The sequence below is a fragment of the Pongo pygmaeus genome, chromosome 9 (genome assembly GCF_028885625.2).
Source record: "Pongo pygmaeus isolate AG05252 chromosome 9, NHGRI_mPonPyg2-v2.0_pri, whole genome shotgun sequence".
NCBI classification, from domain to species: domain Eukaryota; kingdom Metazoa; phylum Chordata; class Mammalia; order Primates; family Hominidae; genus Pongo; species Pongo pygmaeus.
The window spans coordinates 97250446-97269765 of record NC_072382.2 but is presented as its reverse complement, the minus strand read 5'-3'; the positions used below and the strand labels follow the sequence as shown (position 1 = coordinate 97269765).

At 38.9% G+C, this 19320-nt stretch overlaps 1 protein-coding gene across 5 annotated transcripts in view; it reads right to left on the bottom strand.

Moving 5' to 3' along the window:
• Window positions 1-19308, bottom strand: part of CEP57 (centrosomal protein 57) — a 43579-nt gene extending 24271 nt beyond the window's left edge. The window contains exons 1-2 of one of the 5 annotated variants that reach the window (XM_063671370.1): window positions 19171-19308; window positions 9581-9737 (exon numbers count right to left, since the gene is read on the bottom strand). In XM_063671370.1, the coding sequence (XP_063527440.1) occupies window positions 9581-9701 (121 nt within the window). In that variant the 5' untranslated portion in view covers window positions 9702-9737; window positions 19171-19308. Of the gene's footprint in view, window positions 1-9580; window positions 9738-18070; window positions 18367-18444; window positions 19022-19170 lie in introns of those variants that run through there. The other 4 variants (XM_054441362.2, XM_054441364.2, XM_054441367.2 and 1 more) reach the window with 4 other exon arrangements.
• Window positions 19309-19320: the final 12 nt, after the last annotated feature.

Genomic DNA, 19320 nt, shown 5'->3' with positions numbered 1-19320 from the left:
GCAGTTTCTTCCTAGTATCGATGGTCTTTACAATTTGGCATGTTTTTGCAGTGGCTGGTACCGGTTGTTCCATGTTTAGTGGTTCCTTCAGATCTTGTAAGGTAGGCCTGGTGGTGACAAAATCTCTCAGCATTTGCTTGTCTGTAAAGGATTTTATTTCTCCTTCACTTATGAAGCTTAGTTTGGCTGGATATGAAATTCTGGGTTGAAAATTCTTTTAAAAATGTTGAATATTGGCCCCCACTCTCTTCTGGCTTGTAGAGTTTCTGCTGAGAGATCCGCTGTTAGTCTGATGGGCTTCCCTTTGCAGGTAACCTGATCTTTCTCTCTGGCTGCCCTTAATATTTTTTCCTTCATTTCAACTTTGGTGAATCTGACAATTATGTGTCTTGCAGTTGGTCTTCTTCAGGAGTATCTTTGTGGCATTCTCTGTATTTCCTGAATTTGAATGTTGGCCTGCCTTCCTGGATTGGGGAAGTTCTCCTGGATAATATCCTCAAGAGTGTTTTCCAACTTGGTTCCATTCTCCCCATCACTTTCAGGTACACCAATCAGAGGTAGATTTGCTCTTTCCAACTTGGTTCCATTCTCCCCATCACTTTCAGGTACACCAATCAGAGGTAGATTTGCTCTTTTCTCATAGTCCCATATTTCTTGGAGGCTTTGTTCATCTCTTTTTACTCTTTTTTCTCTAAACTTCTCTTCTCGCTTCATTTCATTCATTTGATCTTCAATCACTGACCCTTTCTTCCACTTGATCGAATTGGCTACTGAGGCTTGTGCATGCGTCATGTACTTCTCATGCCATGGTTTTCAGCTCCACCAGGTCATTTAAGGTCTTCTCTACGCTGTTTATTCTAGTTAGCCATTCATCTAATCTTTTTTCAAGGTTTTTAGCGTCTTCGCAATGGGTTCAAACATCTTCCTTGAGCTTGCAGAAGTTTGTTATTACCAATTGTCTGAAGCCTTCTTCTCTCAACTTGTCAAAGTCATTCCCCGTCAAGCTTTGTTCTGTTGCTGGCAAGGAGCTGTGTTCCTTTGGAGGAGAAGAGGTGCTCTGATTTTTAGAATTTTCACCTTTTCTGCTTTGGTTTCTCCACATCTTTGTGGTTTTATCTACCTTTGGTCTGATGATGGTGACATGCAGATGGGGTTTTGGTATGGATGCCCTGTTAGTTAGTTTTCCTTCTAACAGTCAGGACCCTCAGCTGCAAGTCTGTTGGAGTTTGCCTGGTTATCACCAACGGAGGCTGCAGAAAAGCAAATATTGCAGAATGGCAAATGTTGCTGCCTGATCCTTCCTCTGGAAGCTTAGTCTCAGAAGGGGACCCAGCTGTATGGGGTGTCAGTCGGCCCCTACTAAGAGGTATCTCCCAGTTCGGCTACTCAGGGGTCAGGGACCCACTTGAGGAGGCAGTCTGTCTGTTCTCAGATCTCAAACTCCGTGCTGGGGGAACCGCTACTCTCTTCAAAGCTGTCAGACAGGAATGTTTAAGTCTGCAGAAGTTTCTGCTGCCTTTTGTTCAACTATGGCCTACCCCAAGAGGTGAGTCTACAGAGGCAGGCAGGCCTCTTTGAGCTGCCGTGTGCTCCACCCAGTTCGAGCTTCCAGGCCGCTGTTTACCTACTCAAGCCTCAGTAATTGTGGATGCCCCTCCCCCAGCCTCACTGCAGCCTTGCAGTTGGACCTCAGACTGCTGTGCTAGCAGTGAGTGAGGCTCCATGGGCGTGGGACCCTCACAGCCAGGCACAGGATATAATCTCCTGGTGTGCCGTTTGCTAAGACCGTTGGAAAAGTGCAATATTAGGGTGGGAGTGTCCTGATTTTCCAGGTACTGTGTGTCAAGGCTTCCCTTGGCTAGGAAAGGGAATGCCCCAACCCCTTGTGCTTCCCAGGTGAGAGAACGCCCCGCCCTGCTTCGGCTCACACTCCATGGACTGCACCCACTGTCTGACAAGCCCCAGTGAGATGAACCCGGTATCTCAGTTGGAAATGCAGAAATCACCCGTCTTCTGCGTCACTCACTCTGGGAGCTGTAGACTGGAGCTGTTCCTATTCGGCCATCTTGGAACCGGACCAAGTTGTTCTTTATTTCTCTATTAATTATACCCAGCTTACTTCCAAAAAGAACTTAAAGAAAATGAACATTAAAACTAGGATTTTTTCTCAAATATCTTACAGATTACAGGATGGTTCTTTTGAACTCTGAAAAGTAAGCTGGTTTTGCGGTCACTTTTATGATTGGGTCAGAAGCCATCAGTGCTTTAACAACACAGTCTTGGGTGTGGTGTTTCCTCCCATCATGTTGTCTTTCTTTATATACTTGGAAAGTTCTTCCCAACCTCGAGATCAGACAAACTTTGTATTTTTTAAATTATATTTACAGTTTCATATGTTTACGTTTGTTAAGTCATAGAAAAAGTGTTTTTGTATTGAAAGAAAAACTTTAAATGTCAAATTGATCATACACTAAATTCACACATATATATATTAGATACTGTAACTCTTTGTTACATACACACCCTAAGACACTTTCAGATCTTTCTTCTACTCTGGATTCCTTAATATTAGGGAATTAGTGCCAGTATTTCAATTACTAAAATTTCATAAACATTGTTTCTACCAGTCACCTATATTATATAAATCTTAAAACATTTCCAACTAATTATTTAGAATCATTTTGTCTAAACACTAATTTAAACTATACACTAGGTAGGGAGAGCTGCCGTCTTTTAAGAATTGAGTCCTCTTACTCAACCCAAAGTACTCTTGTCCATTTATTAACATAATTTATTCCTTCACCAAATTTTTCAGTGCCTAGGATATTACAGGTCTCAAATCGGAGACATTTTATTGAAGTCAGCTTATTCTTGCTGGTATGCAATGAGACTACAATATAACTAGAAAAAATACAGACATGAAACAGACACATACACAGGTAGAAACCTGAAAAATCAATTGAAAAGACACTCAGAACTAAAACAGAAGAAGCCTAAATATAAGATTAATAATAAAAGGAACAATTCTTTTATATACCTGCAATAATCAGATAAATACAATACAAAAATAAAATTTTAAATGTCCTTTAATATCCACTGAGTTTTCTTAACCTCTTCTGAACCAGAGGCAAATTTACTAAAGACTTTGTAATATCAAACATTTTTTGCACTCCTTCATTAAATTATACCCAACAGTACACAATTTTGCTAATATTTTATTTTTGCACTTATATTTATTATTGAAACTGGCTGAACATTTCATTTTTGTTCTTTATGTCAGCAACTGTAGCATCACAGGCATAATGCTGGGGTGTGCACTTTCCTTTCATGTATTCTTGAATGGCTTACATATCCCTGTTTAAATGTGTAATGTTTTATTGTTTTGTTTTTCAAAAAATTACTGAATAAATGCAGAGGATAATTTAGAAAACACATGATTGAAAAGGAAAAAAATCACACCCATAATCTTACCATCTAGGTGTAGTACTTACAAACATTTTATTGAAATTCTATAGATTTTAAAAATGCTTTTATATGTGAGATTGCCCTTTACTATGTCATATTTATTTATATATGAGCACACTTTAAATGCAATTTATAATATTAAGCATTTTCATTAACATTGTATAGCTCTCATTATGTATTCAAGTCTTCACGTATGCACCTCAGTGAGCACATAAAATTGGCTTGAGTTGACTTATCAGAGGTGACTTTTTTTATCCAGTCTCCTCCTGAGACCACGGGCTGCAGTGTTCCAGTTCTGCTTTTACAACTCTCATCACGCCCAGCTTTTCAAAGTATTCCAGAAGCTGCCTCACGGGCACCTAGAGCTTTGTTCTCCAGTCCCTACCCACATTTAAAATTCCATCATCTCTGCTACTGTACCCCAACACTTAAGGCGTATACCTAATGCCAAGACTCCTAATACTGTCCTCAAGGTTTTTGGCTTTAGTTCCATCCTTACTGTCCTGGCTTGAAACTCATTTTATTTCTGTACTTGGGTATTTCTCCTTCTCACTTTTAAACTAGGTATTATTTGTTTTTATTTAGTATTACATGAAGCTGCTATTTGTCTATACTATCTGTTTGACAGTAGTACTGCCATCCATCGTTTTTATTTGTATGGTAATAAACACCTTTGTCAGCTATTTATTTTTTGTTTCATTTTATTTCAGGTTTTACTTAAAAAGCATATATTATTGGCTTTTGAGCTGACGTAATCACATTTGTCATACCTGATAAATTTCATATTTTTCATTATATATTTCCTAATTTTGTTTCCTGGAATTTTTCTTATATTTTGCTATATGAAGTATAGCACACATCTTTGGAATTGTTTGCCTGACTTATATACCTCTTTTTCTGGGAGTTTCCCCTTACCTCAACATGGCTATACCTACAACTTTACTATCCTTTGACAAATCTGGCTAACTGATCCACAAGGGACACACACTGAAACCCAGATAATGCTTGTCTTCTTGGGACTTTTGTCCGAAATGTCAAAGCCAGAACTGGTTCAACTTAAAACTCAGTAATTGTTAGTAATGTTTCCTGCTAGGCAAAAAAAAGCTCTTTTGTAGCTAGAAAAAATGAAGCTAGTTACAAGTTGAAAAAAAAAAAGATGGAAAGTGCTAGCCATGTTTGAGTCCCTAATGTTCTTCAAGTCCACCTGGGTCTATTTATTGCTTGGGACATTTCTGTCATTAACATAAACACAGGTTTATGTTGTTGTAGATTAAGGGGCAGGGGGGGGACCCACATCTGTAATATGCATCTTTGATTTCTCCAATATTGCTGTCTTGGTAGTTCTCCACCTTTCTGACTTTTCCTACTTTTTAGTTTACTGTTTAAATGGTGGTATTTTCCAAAGCCCTTTTCTCCCTCTACTTTCTTTTTCTGGAGAAACCCCTCTATACTCATAGGCTTCATCCACTACTGTACCCTTGATGATGCCTGAGTTCATTAGTGTAGTGTTCTCTATTATATTTGACTTTTTTATTTTCATTTGCTTAGTATTCATCTCCATCTAATTCACAGGCATCTCAAATTTGATACAGCCAAAATTATATCAATTCCTCTAAGTATGCTTTTTTTGTGTCATCTGTCCTAATCATACCACTAATCATCTACACTAGAAATCTTAGACTCAAAGATTTCTCCATCTTCCTCATTCCCCACAACAAAATATGCATAAATCTTTCCTTAATCAGTCTCCTGTTCTGTCTTGTTGCTTCAGTTTAGACTTACTTCTGATGTAAACCTCAGTCCATCAAGCATATAGACCACATACAATGTGTGAAGCACTCTGCAAGGCGTGAAGACTGTCTTTGGCCTCAAGGAGCTATCATCTAGATTCTGGAACAAATGCTACTATCGACATTCTTCTCACACCTGGTAAAAAAGTATTTACATGAACAAAATACTACTCTGGACATACTCATATCCTTGATTACAGTGGTTCTCAAAATGTGGGGCACAGGCACATTGAGGGCAGGGCTCATGAGGCCTTTCCCAGGGCCTGTGAGGTCAACACTATTTTCATAATACTATTAATAGTAAGACTTCGCTTTTTTCACTGTAGTGGAGTTTGCCAACGATCATGCATTGTTGGGTAAAATTCCTAATTTTAGCTCAAATCAAGGTAGTAACACTAAACTACTATTTTAGGCATTGTATTCTTCACTGTCATAAATTCCCAGTAAGAAAAAACTAAGCCACAATGTCCTTGATGAAGCAATAAAAATCATGTCAGGTTTGCCGGGCATGGTGGCTCACACCTGTAATCCCAGCACTTTGGGAGGCTGAGGTGGGTGGATCACGAGGTCAAGAGATCGAGACCATCCTGGCCAACATGGTGAAACCCTGTCTCTACTAAAAATACAAAAATTAGCCAGGCGTGGTGGCATGTGTCTGTAATCCCAACTACTCGGGAGGCTGAGGCAGGAGAACTGCTTGAACCTGGGAGGCAGAGGTTGCAGTGAGCCAAGATCATGCCACTGCACTCCAGCCTGGGTGACAAAGCGAGACTGTCTCAAAAAAAAAAAAAAAAAAAAAATGTCGAGTTTATAAACCTTTCACATGCTGTACTCTTATTGAACTTTTCTTCTTATAGAACTGTGCTCTTTCTTTAAAACTCAGATTATCTATTATTTCGTTTTTCCTCTGAGAGGTTTTCCTCTCCTCTAACCTCCCCAACACACTTATCCCTATCCCCCACAAATGTTTTTTCCGAACTTTCTTGGTCTTTGTTCATATCTCACAGCCTTTATTTTTTTTCTGGGTGAGAAGGGGATAGTGATTTCTGTGTCTTTCCTTCCCATTTGCAAAGTTTAAGTATCGTTGGATTAAAACACACTATAAAAGGATAATGGATTGTAATGATTATCCTGGGACATTGCTTAAACAGTTCACAGCATCATGCTCTAAAGGCATAAAAGCTTATTTACTGTCTTGAAGGTTACTTTTTATCTTGTTTATTTCTCCTCTTCCTCTCCTCCCTGCTTCTCTCACTTCTCTTTTATTCCTTAAAACCACTGATGTTGCACTCAAGCAGAATTTAGCTCTATTAGTAACATGCTGTGCTAAAATTTTTCTGACTCTCTGTGAATAAGTCTGCCTTCTTGATTTTTCTTATTCTTTGCTAGTAATTTGTCATTTTTTTGAACTTTTTAAGTTTCTTTTCATGGGTGTAAAGATCAGAACTAGACACAATATTATAGTTGAAGGATTAATATCTAATTCTTAGATTTTGTGTTCCTGTTAGAACTTTATAAATGGATATTTTGTTTTGTGCTTATTTTTGAATAAGAAACTTACTGCAACTGATTTTTGCTCTACTGTGGGCTTCAGTCACTTTTTTTTTTTTTTTTTGCTTTTTAAATCTATGTTGTTTGAATGTCATGCAACTTAATTTTCTTAAATTGCCAACCTGCTGTACTCTGATGTGTAGAACCTTATCAATTGCTTTAACCATTAATTAAAAATTTTCGTTATCATCAAGACACAGTATCTTATAATAAAGAGGCTTCTAGGTTAGCGATTATAGAGTACTAAAATTCTTAAAAGACATCACACTATTTAGTTACATTTATTTCAGCAAACACTTTTCAGCACCCATTATAGGTTAGGATTTAAACTGGTATTTGGATATCATTACCTACTTGGTATTTTACTGTACAATCAGTCCAGTTTACAAAGCAGGTTCATTCTGAGATTTTTAGGATACTTACAATATATATCCCAACTGAAACAAAAAAAGTTCCTCAACTAATTTACAAATGCCTGTTTAGCCTACGATGTCAAAAATATTTCTTTTACCTAGACAATCATTAACACATATAATTGTTGCAATATTAGTGATTAAACACAACTTTTAAAAAAAGGAAATGCCATAGCATCCCAAATAAAGCAAAGAGATTTCATTTAAACTTCACACAAAGTATGAGGTAGGTGTATTTTAAAAGATACAGATGAAGAAACATCTAAAAGACGATTAACAAATTCAATATCAAAACCATCTTTTCATTATCTGAGTGGGCCCAATCTGATAACATGACCAGAAAATTTTTTTCAGCTGTGGTTAGAGAAATGTTAACAGCAGAACTCAGAGAGATTTGAAACATGAGAGACTTGACTAGGCGCGGTAGCTCATGCCTGTAATCCCAGCACTTTGGGAGGCCGAGGCGGGTGGATCACGAGGTCAAGAGATTGAGACCATCTGGGCCAACATGGTGAAACCTCGTCCCTACTAAAAATACAAAAACTAGCTAGGCACGTCTGTAGTCCCAGCTACTCAGGAGGCTGAGGCAAGAGAATAGCAATAGCTTGAATCCAGGAAGCAGAGGTTGCAGTGAGCCGAGATCACGCCACTGCACTCCAGCCTGGTGACAGAATGAGACTCTGTCTCCAAAAAAACAATAAAAAATAAAAAAAAAAAGAGAAACATGACAGACTCTACCTACTGCTACCGTAGGAGACCATAAGGAAAACATGAGGAGGACAGATTCTAGGAGCAAAGACTGTCCTCAAGTATAAGTCTGCAAGGCAACAGAATCTCAGTACTGCAATGACAAGGAACTGAATCTGGCTAAGAATCTTAATGAGCTTGTTTCTCCACATCCTCTCCAGCACCTGTTGTTTCCTGACTTTTTAATGATTGCCATTCTAACTGGTGTGAGATGGTATCTCATTGTGGTTTTGATTTGCATTTCTCTGATGGCCAGTGATGATGAGCATTTTTTCATGTGTCTTAGGACTATAAATCATGCTGCTATAAAGACACATGCACACGTATGTTTATTGCGGCACTATTCACAATAGCAAAGACTGGGAACCAACCCAAATGTCCAACAATGATAGACTGGATTAAGAAAATGTGGCACATATACACCAAGGAATACTATGCAGCCATAAAAAATGATGAGTTTATGTCCTTTGTAGGGACATGGATGAAATCGGAAATCATCATTCTCAGTAAACTATCGCAAGGACAAAAAACCAAACACCGCATGTTCTCACTCATAGATGGGAATTGAACAACGAGAACACATGGACACAGGAAGGGGAACATCACACTCTGGGGACTGTTGTGGGGTGGGGGGTGGGGGGAGAGATAGCATTAGGAGATATACCTAATGCTAAATGGCGAGTTAATGGGTGCAGCACACCAGCATGGCACATGTATACATATGTAACTAACCTGCACAGTGTGCACATGTACCCTAAAACTTAAAGTATAATAATAAAAAAAAAAAAAAGAATCTTAATGAGCTTGGAAGCAGATCTTCCCCAGAGCCTCTAGTAAAGAACAGAGCCCCAAGCAAAGCCTTGTAAGGCTCTAAACAGAGGACCCAGATGGGCCTACACAGATTTCCGACCTACAGAAAACTGAGATAACAAATATTTAAAGCTAAGTTCATGGCAATTTGTTAAGGCAACAAGAAAACTAATACAGATGGCAGGTTCCAGGAACAAATGTATTTCAAAGTAGCCAGAGCAAAGGATGGGAAAGGAAAAAACAGAAGACAAGTTAGGGATGAAGCTGGTGAGGCATACAGGGTCTAGGTTATGAAAAATTAAGAATTTATTATGTAAGCTATGAAGAGATGCTAAAACTTTAATTTTGTGGGAGAGATGATGGATAATGACAAATGACAGAAATGTTAACTGGGGATGAGGAGGAGAAAACAGGCAGGGAGATTAATGAGGAATGTATTATGAACATCTGGGCTACAGATGATGAAAGCCTGAACCAAAGCAATGAGAACACAAAAAGGCAGAAAAACCAGTATGCTTCTGGTATATTTCAGAAGCAAAAAAAGGTCTTCATTCCAGACTAATAGTGGGGATTACAGAGCAGTCACTGATGACTCAAAGTTTTAGCATCAGTAATTTGGTGGATGATGATGTTCAACAATCAATATAAGGAATACAAGAAAAGCATAATATTTTGTGGGGGCTAAAAACTGGAAGCAAAGGGGAAATATATTTTCTTCTAATGGCAAAATAATGGAGGACAAAGTTAAGAATTTTAAAGCAGCAAGAAAACACAAATAACATCTATTTCGTTAGGCTCAATTACCTCTGCTGTTGCTTTCTGGATAGGCAAGTGTAGGCTTACTTGGGGAGCGTCGTAGATCACTATTAAGGAAAGGCTTATCCGAAGGATATACTACATATGGAGATGAAGAATGCCGAACCATGCTTCCATTAGACCTTGATGGCTCAGCTAAGCTGTTCTAAAAAATAAAGACACAAATTACCTTTCAAAAGTGTGAACCACAAATAGCAGATTTAAACCACAAATATTTATGAATGAGAACTAGACTGTCCATACAGACAACAGAAAAAATCCACTGACTAGAAACAATACAATCATTAAAGAAATACAACTTTTAAAGTGTTTCATATTAGTCTAAATATAGCCATATGCCAGACACTACAAGAAGAAAATAATGTTCATACAACTTGAACACAAATGCTGTGCAGAAATACTTAAATAATACAATGAATGTAAATACCGTAGTTAAAAATATATACTGTGAAATATACGTTCAGAAAAATAAAAACATTATTTTTACAGGACCAGAAACTGCTACAAATGACTGAGTTACTCTATTCCCCATCAACAAACTACTACTTGAATATTTATAGTATTCAAAACTCTAGAAAGAAAATAAGGCACTGTCCTTGCCTCAAATAATTTACATTTAATTAACAAAAAAGAAAATAATTAGAAAACATTAAGGCCCATCAAACACTCAAATACAAAACTTTATTTCCACAGTACACCATTCTGTCATGAATCAGATTCTGTTAAATTTAGGATTCCACATAATAATTTCAACCCAGGAGATGCTAACTGTGGAGTTTTATTTGTTGTAGGCGACTTTCTACTGACAGATGGTCCCAGACTGGGGGAAGTAACTAAGAAGCTGAGGGCTAAGGTGGAAGATATGACTGCCAGCTATTCAAAATGTTCAGACATCCACTATCCTTCCTCAAACGGCCACAGCAAACTGTTTTTCAATTCTTCCCTTTGAAGATTTACATTTACCAGAATAATCCGTGTTCATAAAAGTACAAGAGCACAATGAATATTTAAAACAGTAAACAATCTCCTGAAACAAAGGCTATCGAAATACCTGCACTGTATTTAAATCTTATTTAAAATTAAAGATTTTACTTCCATGTTAAAAATCATGCAAATTTCCAGGTGATTTAAGAAAGCAAATATAAAACATTTTTTATTTATATAAATATAAAACACACTATGGCTATGACAATCAAAAGTGGGGACAAAGAGTTTAGGAGGGTAGGGCCAAGTCTTAAAAGTGGTACTCAAATAAATAAGTGCTAAGTCTACTATAGTATGTTCATATATAACAAAGACTAGTATTTGTCATTTTCCAAACTTAATGGCAAATTGGCATCTGGTTTTAGAGGTAACTGGAAAATAGGATGAGTTTTCAAATCTTTATAATATGATCAAAGGTCTTGCAAAGCATCCTCAATTACTGCATAGCTTAATTTTAAATGTCACAGAGAACCTCAAGTTTTCATTGGTTATTTACAACCCACCAGAATCCTAACACTTAACATTCAAAAATATTAAGTGACTTGCCGACCACCCTCTGCCCAGTCAGGGGAATCCCATTAACTATGTGATTAACTAACAAACTAGTTCCCAAAATGGAACTACCTCTGTTCTACATTTTGTATGTTAGTGGTCTTACCCTTTACTCACTATTTTATATCACTCCTCATGACATATGCATTTTTATTATCTGTATGCCCTGTGGTATAATAAAAAACATAGTCTTTTGTCCTTGGTTTCAGATACAGATTCAAAAACTCCTAGAATTTCTTAAGTGATAGGGTATCCTTGTTAGGCTGATGAGGGGACTCAAGGTAGGGCACCTAGATAGCTTCAGGTTTGAAGGTATCTTCTGGAAGCTGGTTGCCAGAAAAACCAACCACTAGATTATAAAGAGCTACAAATTTCAGCCAGGCACAGTGGCTCATGCCTGTAATCCCAGCACTTTGGGAGGCCGAGCTGGGTGGATCACTTGAGGTCAGGAGTTCAAGACCAGCCTGGCCAACATGGTGAAACTCTGTCTCTACCTAAAATATAAAAAAATTAGTCAAGTGTGGGGGTGTGCCCTGCAATCCCAACTACTCAGGAAGCCAAGGCAGGAGAATCACTTGAACCCAGGAGGTGGAGGTTGTGGTGAGCCAAGATTGGGCTACTACAGCCTGGGCGAGAGAGAGAGAGAGAGAGAGAGAGAGAGAGAGAGAGAGAGAGAGAGAGAGAGAGAGAGAGAGAGAGAGAGAGAGAGAGAGAGACAGAGACAGAGAGAGAGAGAGAGAGAGACAGTGAGTGTGTGTGTGTGTGTGTGTGTGTGTGTGTGTGTGTGTGTTAGGAGGGGGGTGGGGTGGGGGGGAAGAGTTACAAATTTCAGCCTTAGGCCCTGACCTTAGGGTAGGTAAGGGGCTGAGATTGAGCCCAGTGACCAGTGGACAATAATTTACTCAATTATGTATTTATGTAATGAAAGTTCAATGAAAACTCTTGAATAATGACGTTTGGGGAGCTTCTAGATTGTTGAACATACTGATATGCTGGGAAGGTGCTGCACCAGAGGATACAGAAGCCCTTTCACACCTTGCCCTATGTCTCCTCCATTTGGCTGTTCCTGAGTTGTGTCCTTTATAATACTGAAATTGCTTCAGTACAGTCTTTCCTGAGTACTATGAGCTGTTCTTGTAAAGTTGCAGGAACCCCTTAATTTGTAGTCAGCTGAGCAGAAATGCAGATACTCTGCGAACTCTGACTGACTTGGGGGCAGGCAGTCTTGTGAAATGGAGCCCCTTAATGTATGGGGGTCTGAGCAACATCTGGGCAGTGTCAGAATTAAAATAATTGTAGGACACCCAGTTGGTGTAGAATTTTTGCTGGGAAATTAAGTTCTAATAAAGGAGTTTTATTATGTTCAATAAATCTGTTGAATATTAACTATACATTTCCTCCACAAAACAAGAAACTGCACATTACTTATAAAAGATTATCCTTTTCAACAAAATTACTATAACCCTTTAAGAGATCACCAAAAGCTTTTGGTTTTCTTTATATTTAACAAATAGCACAAATATCATAGGAAAGCTGTGTAGAAAGGAGCCCAAGTTTAACTCCCAATCCACTAATCTTTCCATGACCCTAAGCATTCAGTAAAAATTATTCCAACCAAAATATGATTGTAGGAGAAACTTTCAGGATTAAAGGCAAAATGTTTAACCTGATCACTAGCTTTTCCTGCAGTCTTTAGTTGTTAGGGCAAATATCTCATTTAGGAACACATAATTCAAATATTTATTGAACATCTTTTTATGACACTGTGTGAAGTATCAAGCATAATTTAAAAATGCATATTACTTGCTTTCTTTATAAGTGGAACATGTAACACAGCTGCAAGATATTACCTACATAAAACTCAAATACAAAAGAGTAGGTGGGAACTGCTAAATTGGATGTAATAGAGACTAAGTGCAAATTAAATTCAGATGCATTCAACAGACCACTGCTTCAGAACAGTATGGTAAAGGAAGGTCTTTATTAGTGCTGAAATCGATACTGGGTCTTGTAGATTGACATGTATTCTGATAGGCAAGCTAGAAATGGGTATGAAAGGCAATTATTTCCAGGTTAATGAATACATCAGTTTAGCTGAAAAAAAGAGTTTGTGTACACGTGTTGAGGAAATAAAATTGGAGAAGTCAAGGTCCAATGGTGGAGAAACATGATGTAGAGCTCTGAGCAGTGCAATCAATGCAACAGTTCCAAACTAAAAATCAATACGATCGTCAACAAATGTAGAAAAGCATTCAATAAAATTCAACATCCAGCCATTATTTTTTAAAAAACTTACTTCCTTATAATAATATGAAGTTTTATAAGAAAACATGGCAAACATACTTAATGGTGGAAAACTTCAAATATTCCTTTTAAAATCAGGAATAAGACAAAAATATCTACATCAATTCTAGTCAACATTGTACTTCATTTCCTAGTCTGCACACTAAGGAAAAAAAAAAGAATAACAGCTATTAAGATTGAAAAGGAAGAATCCCAACTTCGTATCATGACTATCTAAATAGAACAAAACAAAAAAATCCTCAATTATGAGAATTAAGTCTGGAAGATTGCTGGGTAAAATAGATATGTAAGAGTAATTTTATATATTAGAAAATGCAACTTATGAAAATATATACCAATTAAAAACTAGAAATAAATTGAACAATATACAAGACATGAAATTATCCAAGTACTGAAAAATGTTAAAGTTCTAAATAAATGGAGTAACATAACAGTTAGACAGAAGGGTCAATATCCTAAACATATCAGTTACACCCAAATTAGACTAGAAATCCAATAAAATCTAAATCAAAATTCCAATAGCAGGTTCCAGAATTTCTACTGAAGAAAAGCAAAGGACCAACAATAGCTAACATTTCTCTTGAGTAACAAGGAGGTAAATGACCCCCCCACCTCCAAGTGGGTATCTAAGTAGGAGAGAGAAATACAACAAAGGGACAAAGAGCCAGGTAACACACCCATACACATATGGAAATGAACATATTGCAAACCATTGGGGATAGGATGAATTTTCAACAAGTAGTGTGAGGACAATTGTGTATTTTAAGTAAAACCATTAAATTGGATCCCCATCTCACAGCATACAAATTAATTTCAAGTAAATTAAGGACATAAAGGGCTCCAACTTTAAAATAAGTAGGAAAAAAATATAGAAGAATACAACCAAGGCCTTGGAGAAAGGAAGAATTTCTTAAACAGAAATCACTAATTATAAAAAGACTAACAAATTTTCCATTAAAAGTAACAACTATTAATTGAAAGATATCAAAGGCCAGCCAAGATGTCCTTGGAACAGTCTTAACAGACTGATAATTAACATCCACTACATATATGTGTGTATATATATATATATATGTGTATATATATATATACACATATATGTATATATATATCTATACATACACATATATATATATATATATGCAACCCAACTGAAAAACAGGCAAAGGACATGAACAGGTATTTCACAGAAGAAAACACACACACACGACTAGTAAAGGTACGAAACACAGGGTGCATACTCACCAATGGTAAGAGGTGCACAAATCAGAAAATAGGATACCATTTCACACACACAGCAAAAATTTACAAGTAGGACAATACCATCCATTTAAGAGGACATAGAATAAAGAGGGCTGTTGGTATAATCACTTGGTAAAACAATTTAGTATGACCGAGTAAAGCTGAAGACGCACATACTCTGTGAATCAGATAATTCATTCAGTTATATTTGCTGAACGATTTTCTCTCTTCTTGAAAATGATATGGGTTGAGTCACAGTACATATTCCATGACCCACTACTGAGCTGTAATCCAGAGCCCAGCCTCCGGTCTGGAAAAAAAAAAAAAATCACTGCTCTAGAGTTGCCCCTTGCAGACTTTTTCTCTCAGGACCCCTTTACACTCTAAAAGATTTAGTGAAAAGAATGGCACTATTTTACATTTCTGCAGATTTCTTTAATGTTTGCTTTAAAAAAAGAATGTTGGATTCTCTTATCTAGTTCTGCATTCGCTCTGTTTGATATGTTATTTTGTTTGACATATTAAAGAAGATCTAGTCTACCACAAACGTGGTCATTACAGAAGGATCTTGTAGACTCTGAGAGGGTCTTGGAGATCTCCAAGGTTTGTGAGACCATACTTCGAGAACTGCACTCTAGAGAAACATTTGCCATGTACAGCATATAACAATGAATACAACAAGATTGTTTCTAATATCTGGCAAACAAATGAACAGCAAAACCCATTAAATCCAAAGCCCATTAAGATACTGTCATTTACTAGCTAGATAACTTTGACTCAACCTCTCTGTGCCTCATTTTGCTCATTTGAAAAAGGAAATATTAATGCCAATCTCAGGTTATTGTGAGGATTAAATGAGTTAACGCATGAAAAGGGCCTTTAAAGATTATGCCTGCCAGATAGTCCTATATAAATACATTATAATCTTAAAATACGTGGTAGTGGGTGGGTGTGGGAAGGAGAAAGAAGACACAAAGAGGAATATGAAGGTATTCATTTTATTATTCTCAAAAAGTAAATCTTACATTTAATATTATAAAACGTATGATAGCCATAAAACATTTTTAAGGGAAATTAATATGGAGCTACTGTGCAGCTTGTCGAAGGACCTATCTAAAAAGTCAGACAAATCAAGAGATTAGGTCATTAATCACCAAGGTTATTGTGAAAACATTGCAAGGCTGACATGAAAGACATTCTTGTGTGTTTCAACACAGTGCTGCCCATACTTCCATAAGGAATTAATTTCATTATGCCCAATCATAGTTGCTTTCCTGCCTTTTCCACCAGTCGAAGTTTATCAACTCAAGAGCAATCACTCAATAAACGTTACCTAGACCTAACTGAAACCTATCGCCCTACTTCCATGCTGTTCACATTTGAGATTTACACGGTCACTGCTTCCTAAAGACGGTTATTTATGAATCTACTTGTTAAAAATCCTTGCCTGTAAAGCATCTCAATGTACTTATAACTAGCTCCGTATGCGTTTATCAATGTCGAAAACAGCTGAATATAACAGTTGTTAATCTTCACAACCGTGAAATCTGAAGACGAGTTGTCTTTTCAGTTCATGGTATAGTTTTAACAAGTTTTTTTTTTTTTTTTTTAATGTTGCCTACTGTTAAGATCAGCTGTTTGATAAGTGCTTTTCCAACGCTGTTGGAAATGGCAGCCTTATTTCTGATGGGACATCTAAGCAGGACCTTTTCTTAAGCACCCAGAAACCAACTAAATTTAGTCATTTTTGTTTTGAGAAACAGTAACTTCCAAATTAGACATTTTGATGTAGCAGATTGAGTTATGGTTGTTATACTTTGATTTGTGGAGGATCTTAGATATTCTTAGTGTACCCTTGATATTTAGAATCCTATTAAAGCTGAGCTTAGCACAAAAAAATATATATGCTTTCCTAATGAACAGTCTTTGGCATTTCTGTCAAGGGTACCGTATAAGTACTAACAGCTGACTATATCCCAGTGCCAATGCTCAGCTAGGTGTCCTTGGCATAATGCAGCTCAAACATTTATTTAATATATTATTTTATAGAGACAAGGTAGCTCTGTCGCCCAGGCTGGAGAGCAGTGGCACTATCATAGCTCACTTCAGCCTCAGTGATCCTCCCGCCTCAGCCTCCCTAGTAGCTGGTATTACAGGCATGAGCCACGCACCCAGACTCAATTCAACATTTGTAAAAGTATTCCTTGTTCAGTCTCCAAGTACTTAACTTTTGAGAGCCGTGAAAAGCCCTCTTCTCCCAAGTTTAATCACATCTCCTATAAAATCTCATCCATCTGCTGACACTTCCAATAGTTTTTTACTTTTTTCTTTTACTGACCTAATCCTGAATAACCTTAAATTGCTGCTTTCCTTACTTCTCCTTAACTTCCCCAGACCTCTCTGCAAACTTCTAATTCCCATTCGGCTAAAATACTGTAATACTTCTAGTCCCATTATTACCAATCCTAATAAGTCTCCGAAAGCTGAAACTGACTTCTCCAAGGTAACCAGGCTTTCTTAGCGTTCCCCACTCTTTCCCCCTAGATTCTAGAAAATAACTTTACCCTGATACTCTTCTAGTTCCTTCCCTCACCATCCTTCTTTTTTCACGTTTTTACCTACGTTTTCAATTCACCTCATCCAGCTCTATCTTCGTATTACTTCTCATTTCGAACTATCTCAAGTTTCCTAAAAGCACCTACTGTTCTAGCACATACTCCAAAATTCCTGCACTGCCTTTTTCTCCTTTCTCTACTCTTGGGACAAGCAATTACAATTCCTTCGACACGCAACTAGCTCCATCTTCCCTTGTAGGAAACCTTCTCTAGCCTACCCAAGCACTGTTAATCACTCCCCTCTAGATTATTCTACTACGGTAGCACTTTCTAAACTGTACTGCGCAGTAATCACTAATTACGTGTAATTTCTCTTCAGTGTTTTTCTCCTTCAAAGCAGGGTTTCCATTCTATTCATTTGGACCCTAACAGTATGCCAGGCATCGAACATTTGCTAACTGGAGAAATAAGAGCTCCAACATTTACTTCCTATCAAAGCTTTCCAATGCCGCGGTTTTCAAAAACCTAAGCATTCAACACTCCAATTTGACAAATACCAGTGACTACATTGGATGGTGACCTTTGATGAGGCAAAAACAATATTTAAAATCAATTCCCCCTGTCGCCTCTCCAAAAGGGCATTTCCACATTGAAGTTCCAGTAATTCTAGGTGACAGGAAGCGCGCGTTCTGGCTCCGAGGATCACACAACGAAGTTAATGTGGATGGGAGTGGGAGGCACTGCAGGGATAGGAAACAGCACAAGCAACGACTAGTAAGCGCTCGAGAGACGGCGGACTACTATTCTGCAGCTGTCTCTTAAACACACTGGCGCGCCTCACCTGATCTGGCGAGTTTCCTAGAGGGGCCGCTGAACCCACGTGACCAAAAGAGCTACGTTTTCGCAGGCCAGGGAGTGAGCAGTTATTCCAGCCGGCCCTTGGCAATGTTAGGCAACCGGGGTTGGTTGCTACGCCAAAAGGCGAATGAGGGCTGGGGAACAGAGACGGCCAGCCCAGTTTCACTGGGAGCCAGAGGATGCAGCCTCGACAGAGGAACAGTGAATGGCAGCTTGGGGAGGGCGGGGCAATCTAGGCACTCCCGCCGTCCTCCAGAATTGCGTCAGAAGCTGGACTAACAGCGCCCTGAAACGTGAGGAAACTCAAAGAGGCGCTTAGGACCGACGTGTGGCCCACTCGCGCCAACTGCTTCTTACCGACAAGTGAGAACCAGAAGCCGCAGAAACAGACGCCGCCGCCATCTTTCAACCTGCCCAGGGGGTCTCCGCACCTCGGGGGCGGTCTAGGTTCTCGTGCTCTTCTCCAAGACTCGGGAGCCGCCCACCGGGGGGGACCCTAGGCTGAACCCCTGATGGAAAAGGGCAAGGGTGCTGGTGCTGGGCTTGGAAACCCCTGCCACACACCTCCTCAGGGCCGCCTACGCTCACAGCTTACACAGAAAGGGCAACACGTCCTAACGGACGTCTTCCCTAGCCAATCAAAACAGCAGACGTCTTTCTGTAGTAGGAGAGAATCCGCCTCTTCCCTGGTGACGTCACAAGGTAGCGGCCCGCTGGGACAGACAACGCCGGGGCTACAGGCCGGCTCTGCGGGGATTCTACGGCGGGGCGGGCCTCCTCCAGTAACAAGCGTGGGCGAGTACTGTCGCCAGGGGCAACCGAACGGAGTAATGGAGATAAAACAAAAGCAAAGGCGAAGTTAAAGCACTCCACGAGTTCCCTCGGATTAAACGCTGGAGAGAGCGTGAGTTGCCTCGGGGACGCCTCTCCAGGTGAAGTACTTACCTTTTGGCCAATAACAAATAGGATTAGGAGGGACTTAACGATTTAGTCCAATAGAAAGCAAGGGAAAAAAGAGTTGCGGCAGAGAACGAGCCTTTCGCGAACATTTGCCCAATTGGATTGGGGCGTTCTCATCCAAACCTGGGACTGGCTGTTAGAAATAGCCGCGACCGTAGACCTTTGGGCGGGGCAGGTTCAAAGCGGCTTTCGCGCGCTGAGAGCTCCGGGATGTCATTGGCCGGCGATATCCTCCCTTTGTGGGCGCTTCATGCGTCGCGGAAGTTGGGAGGT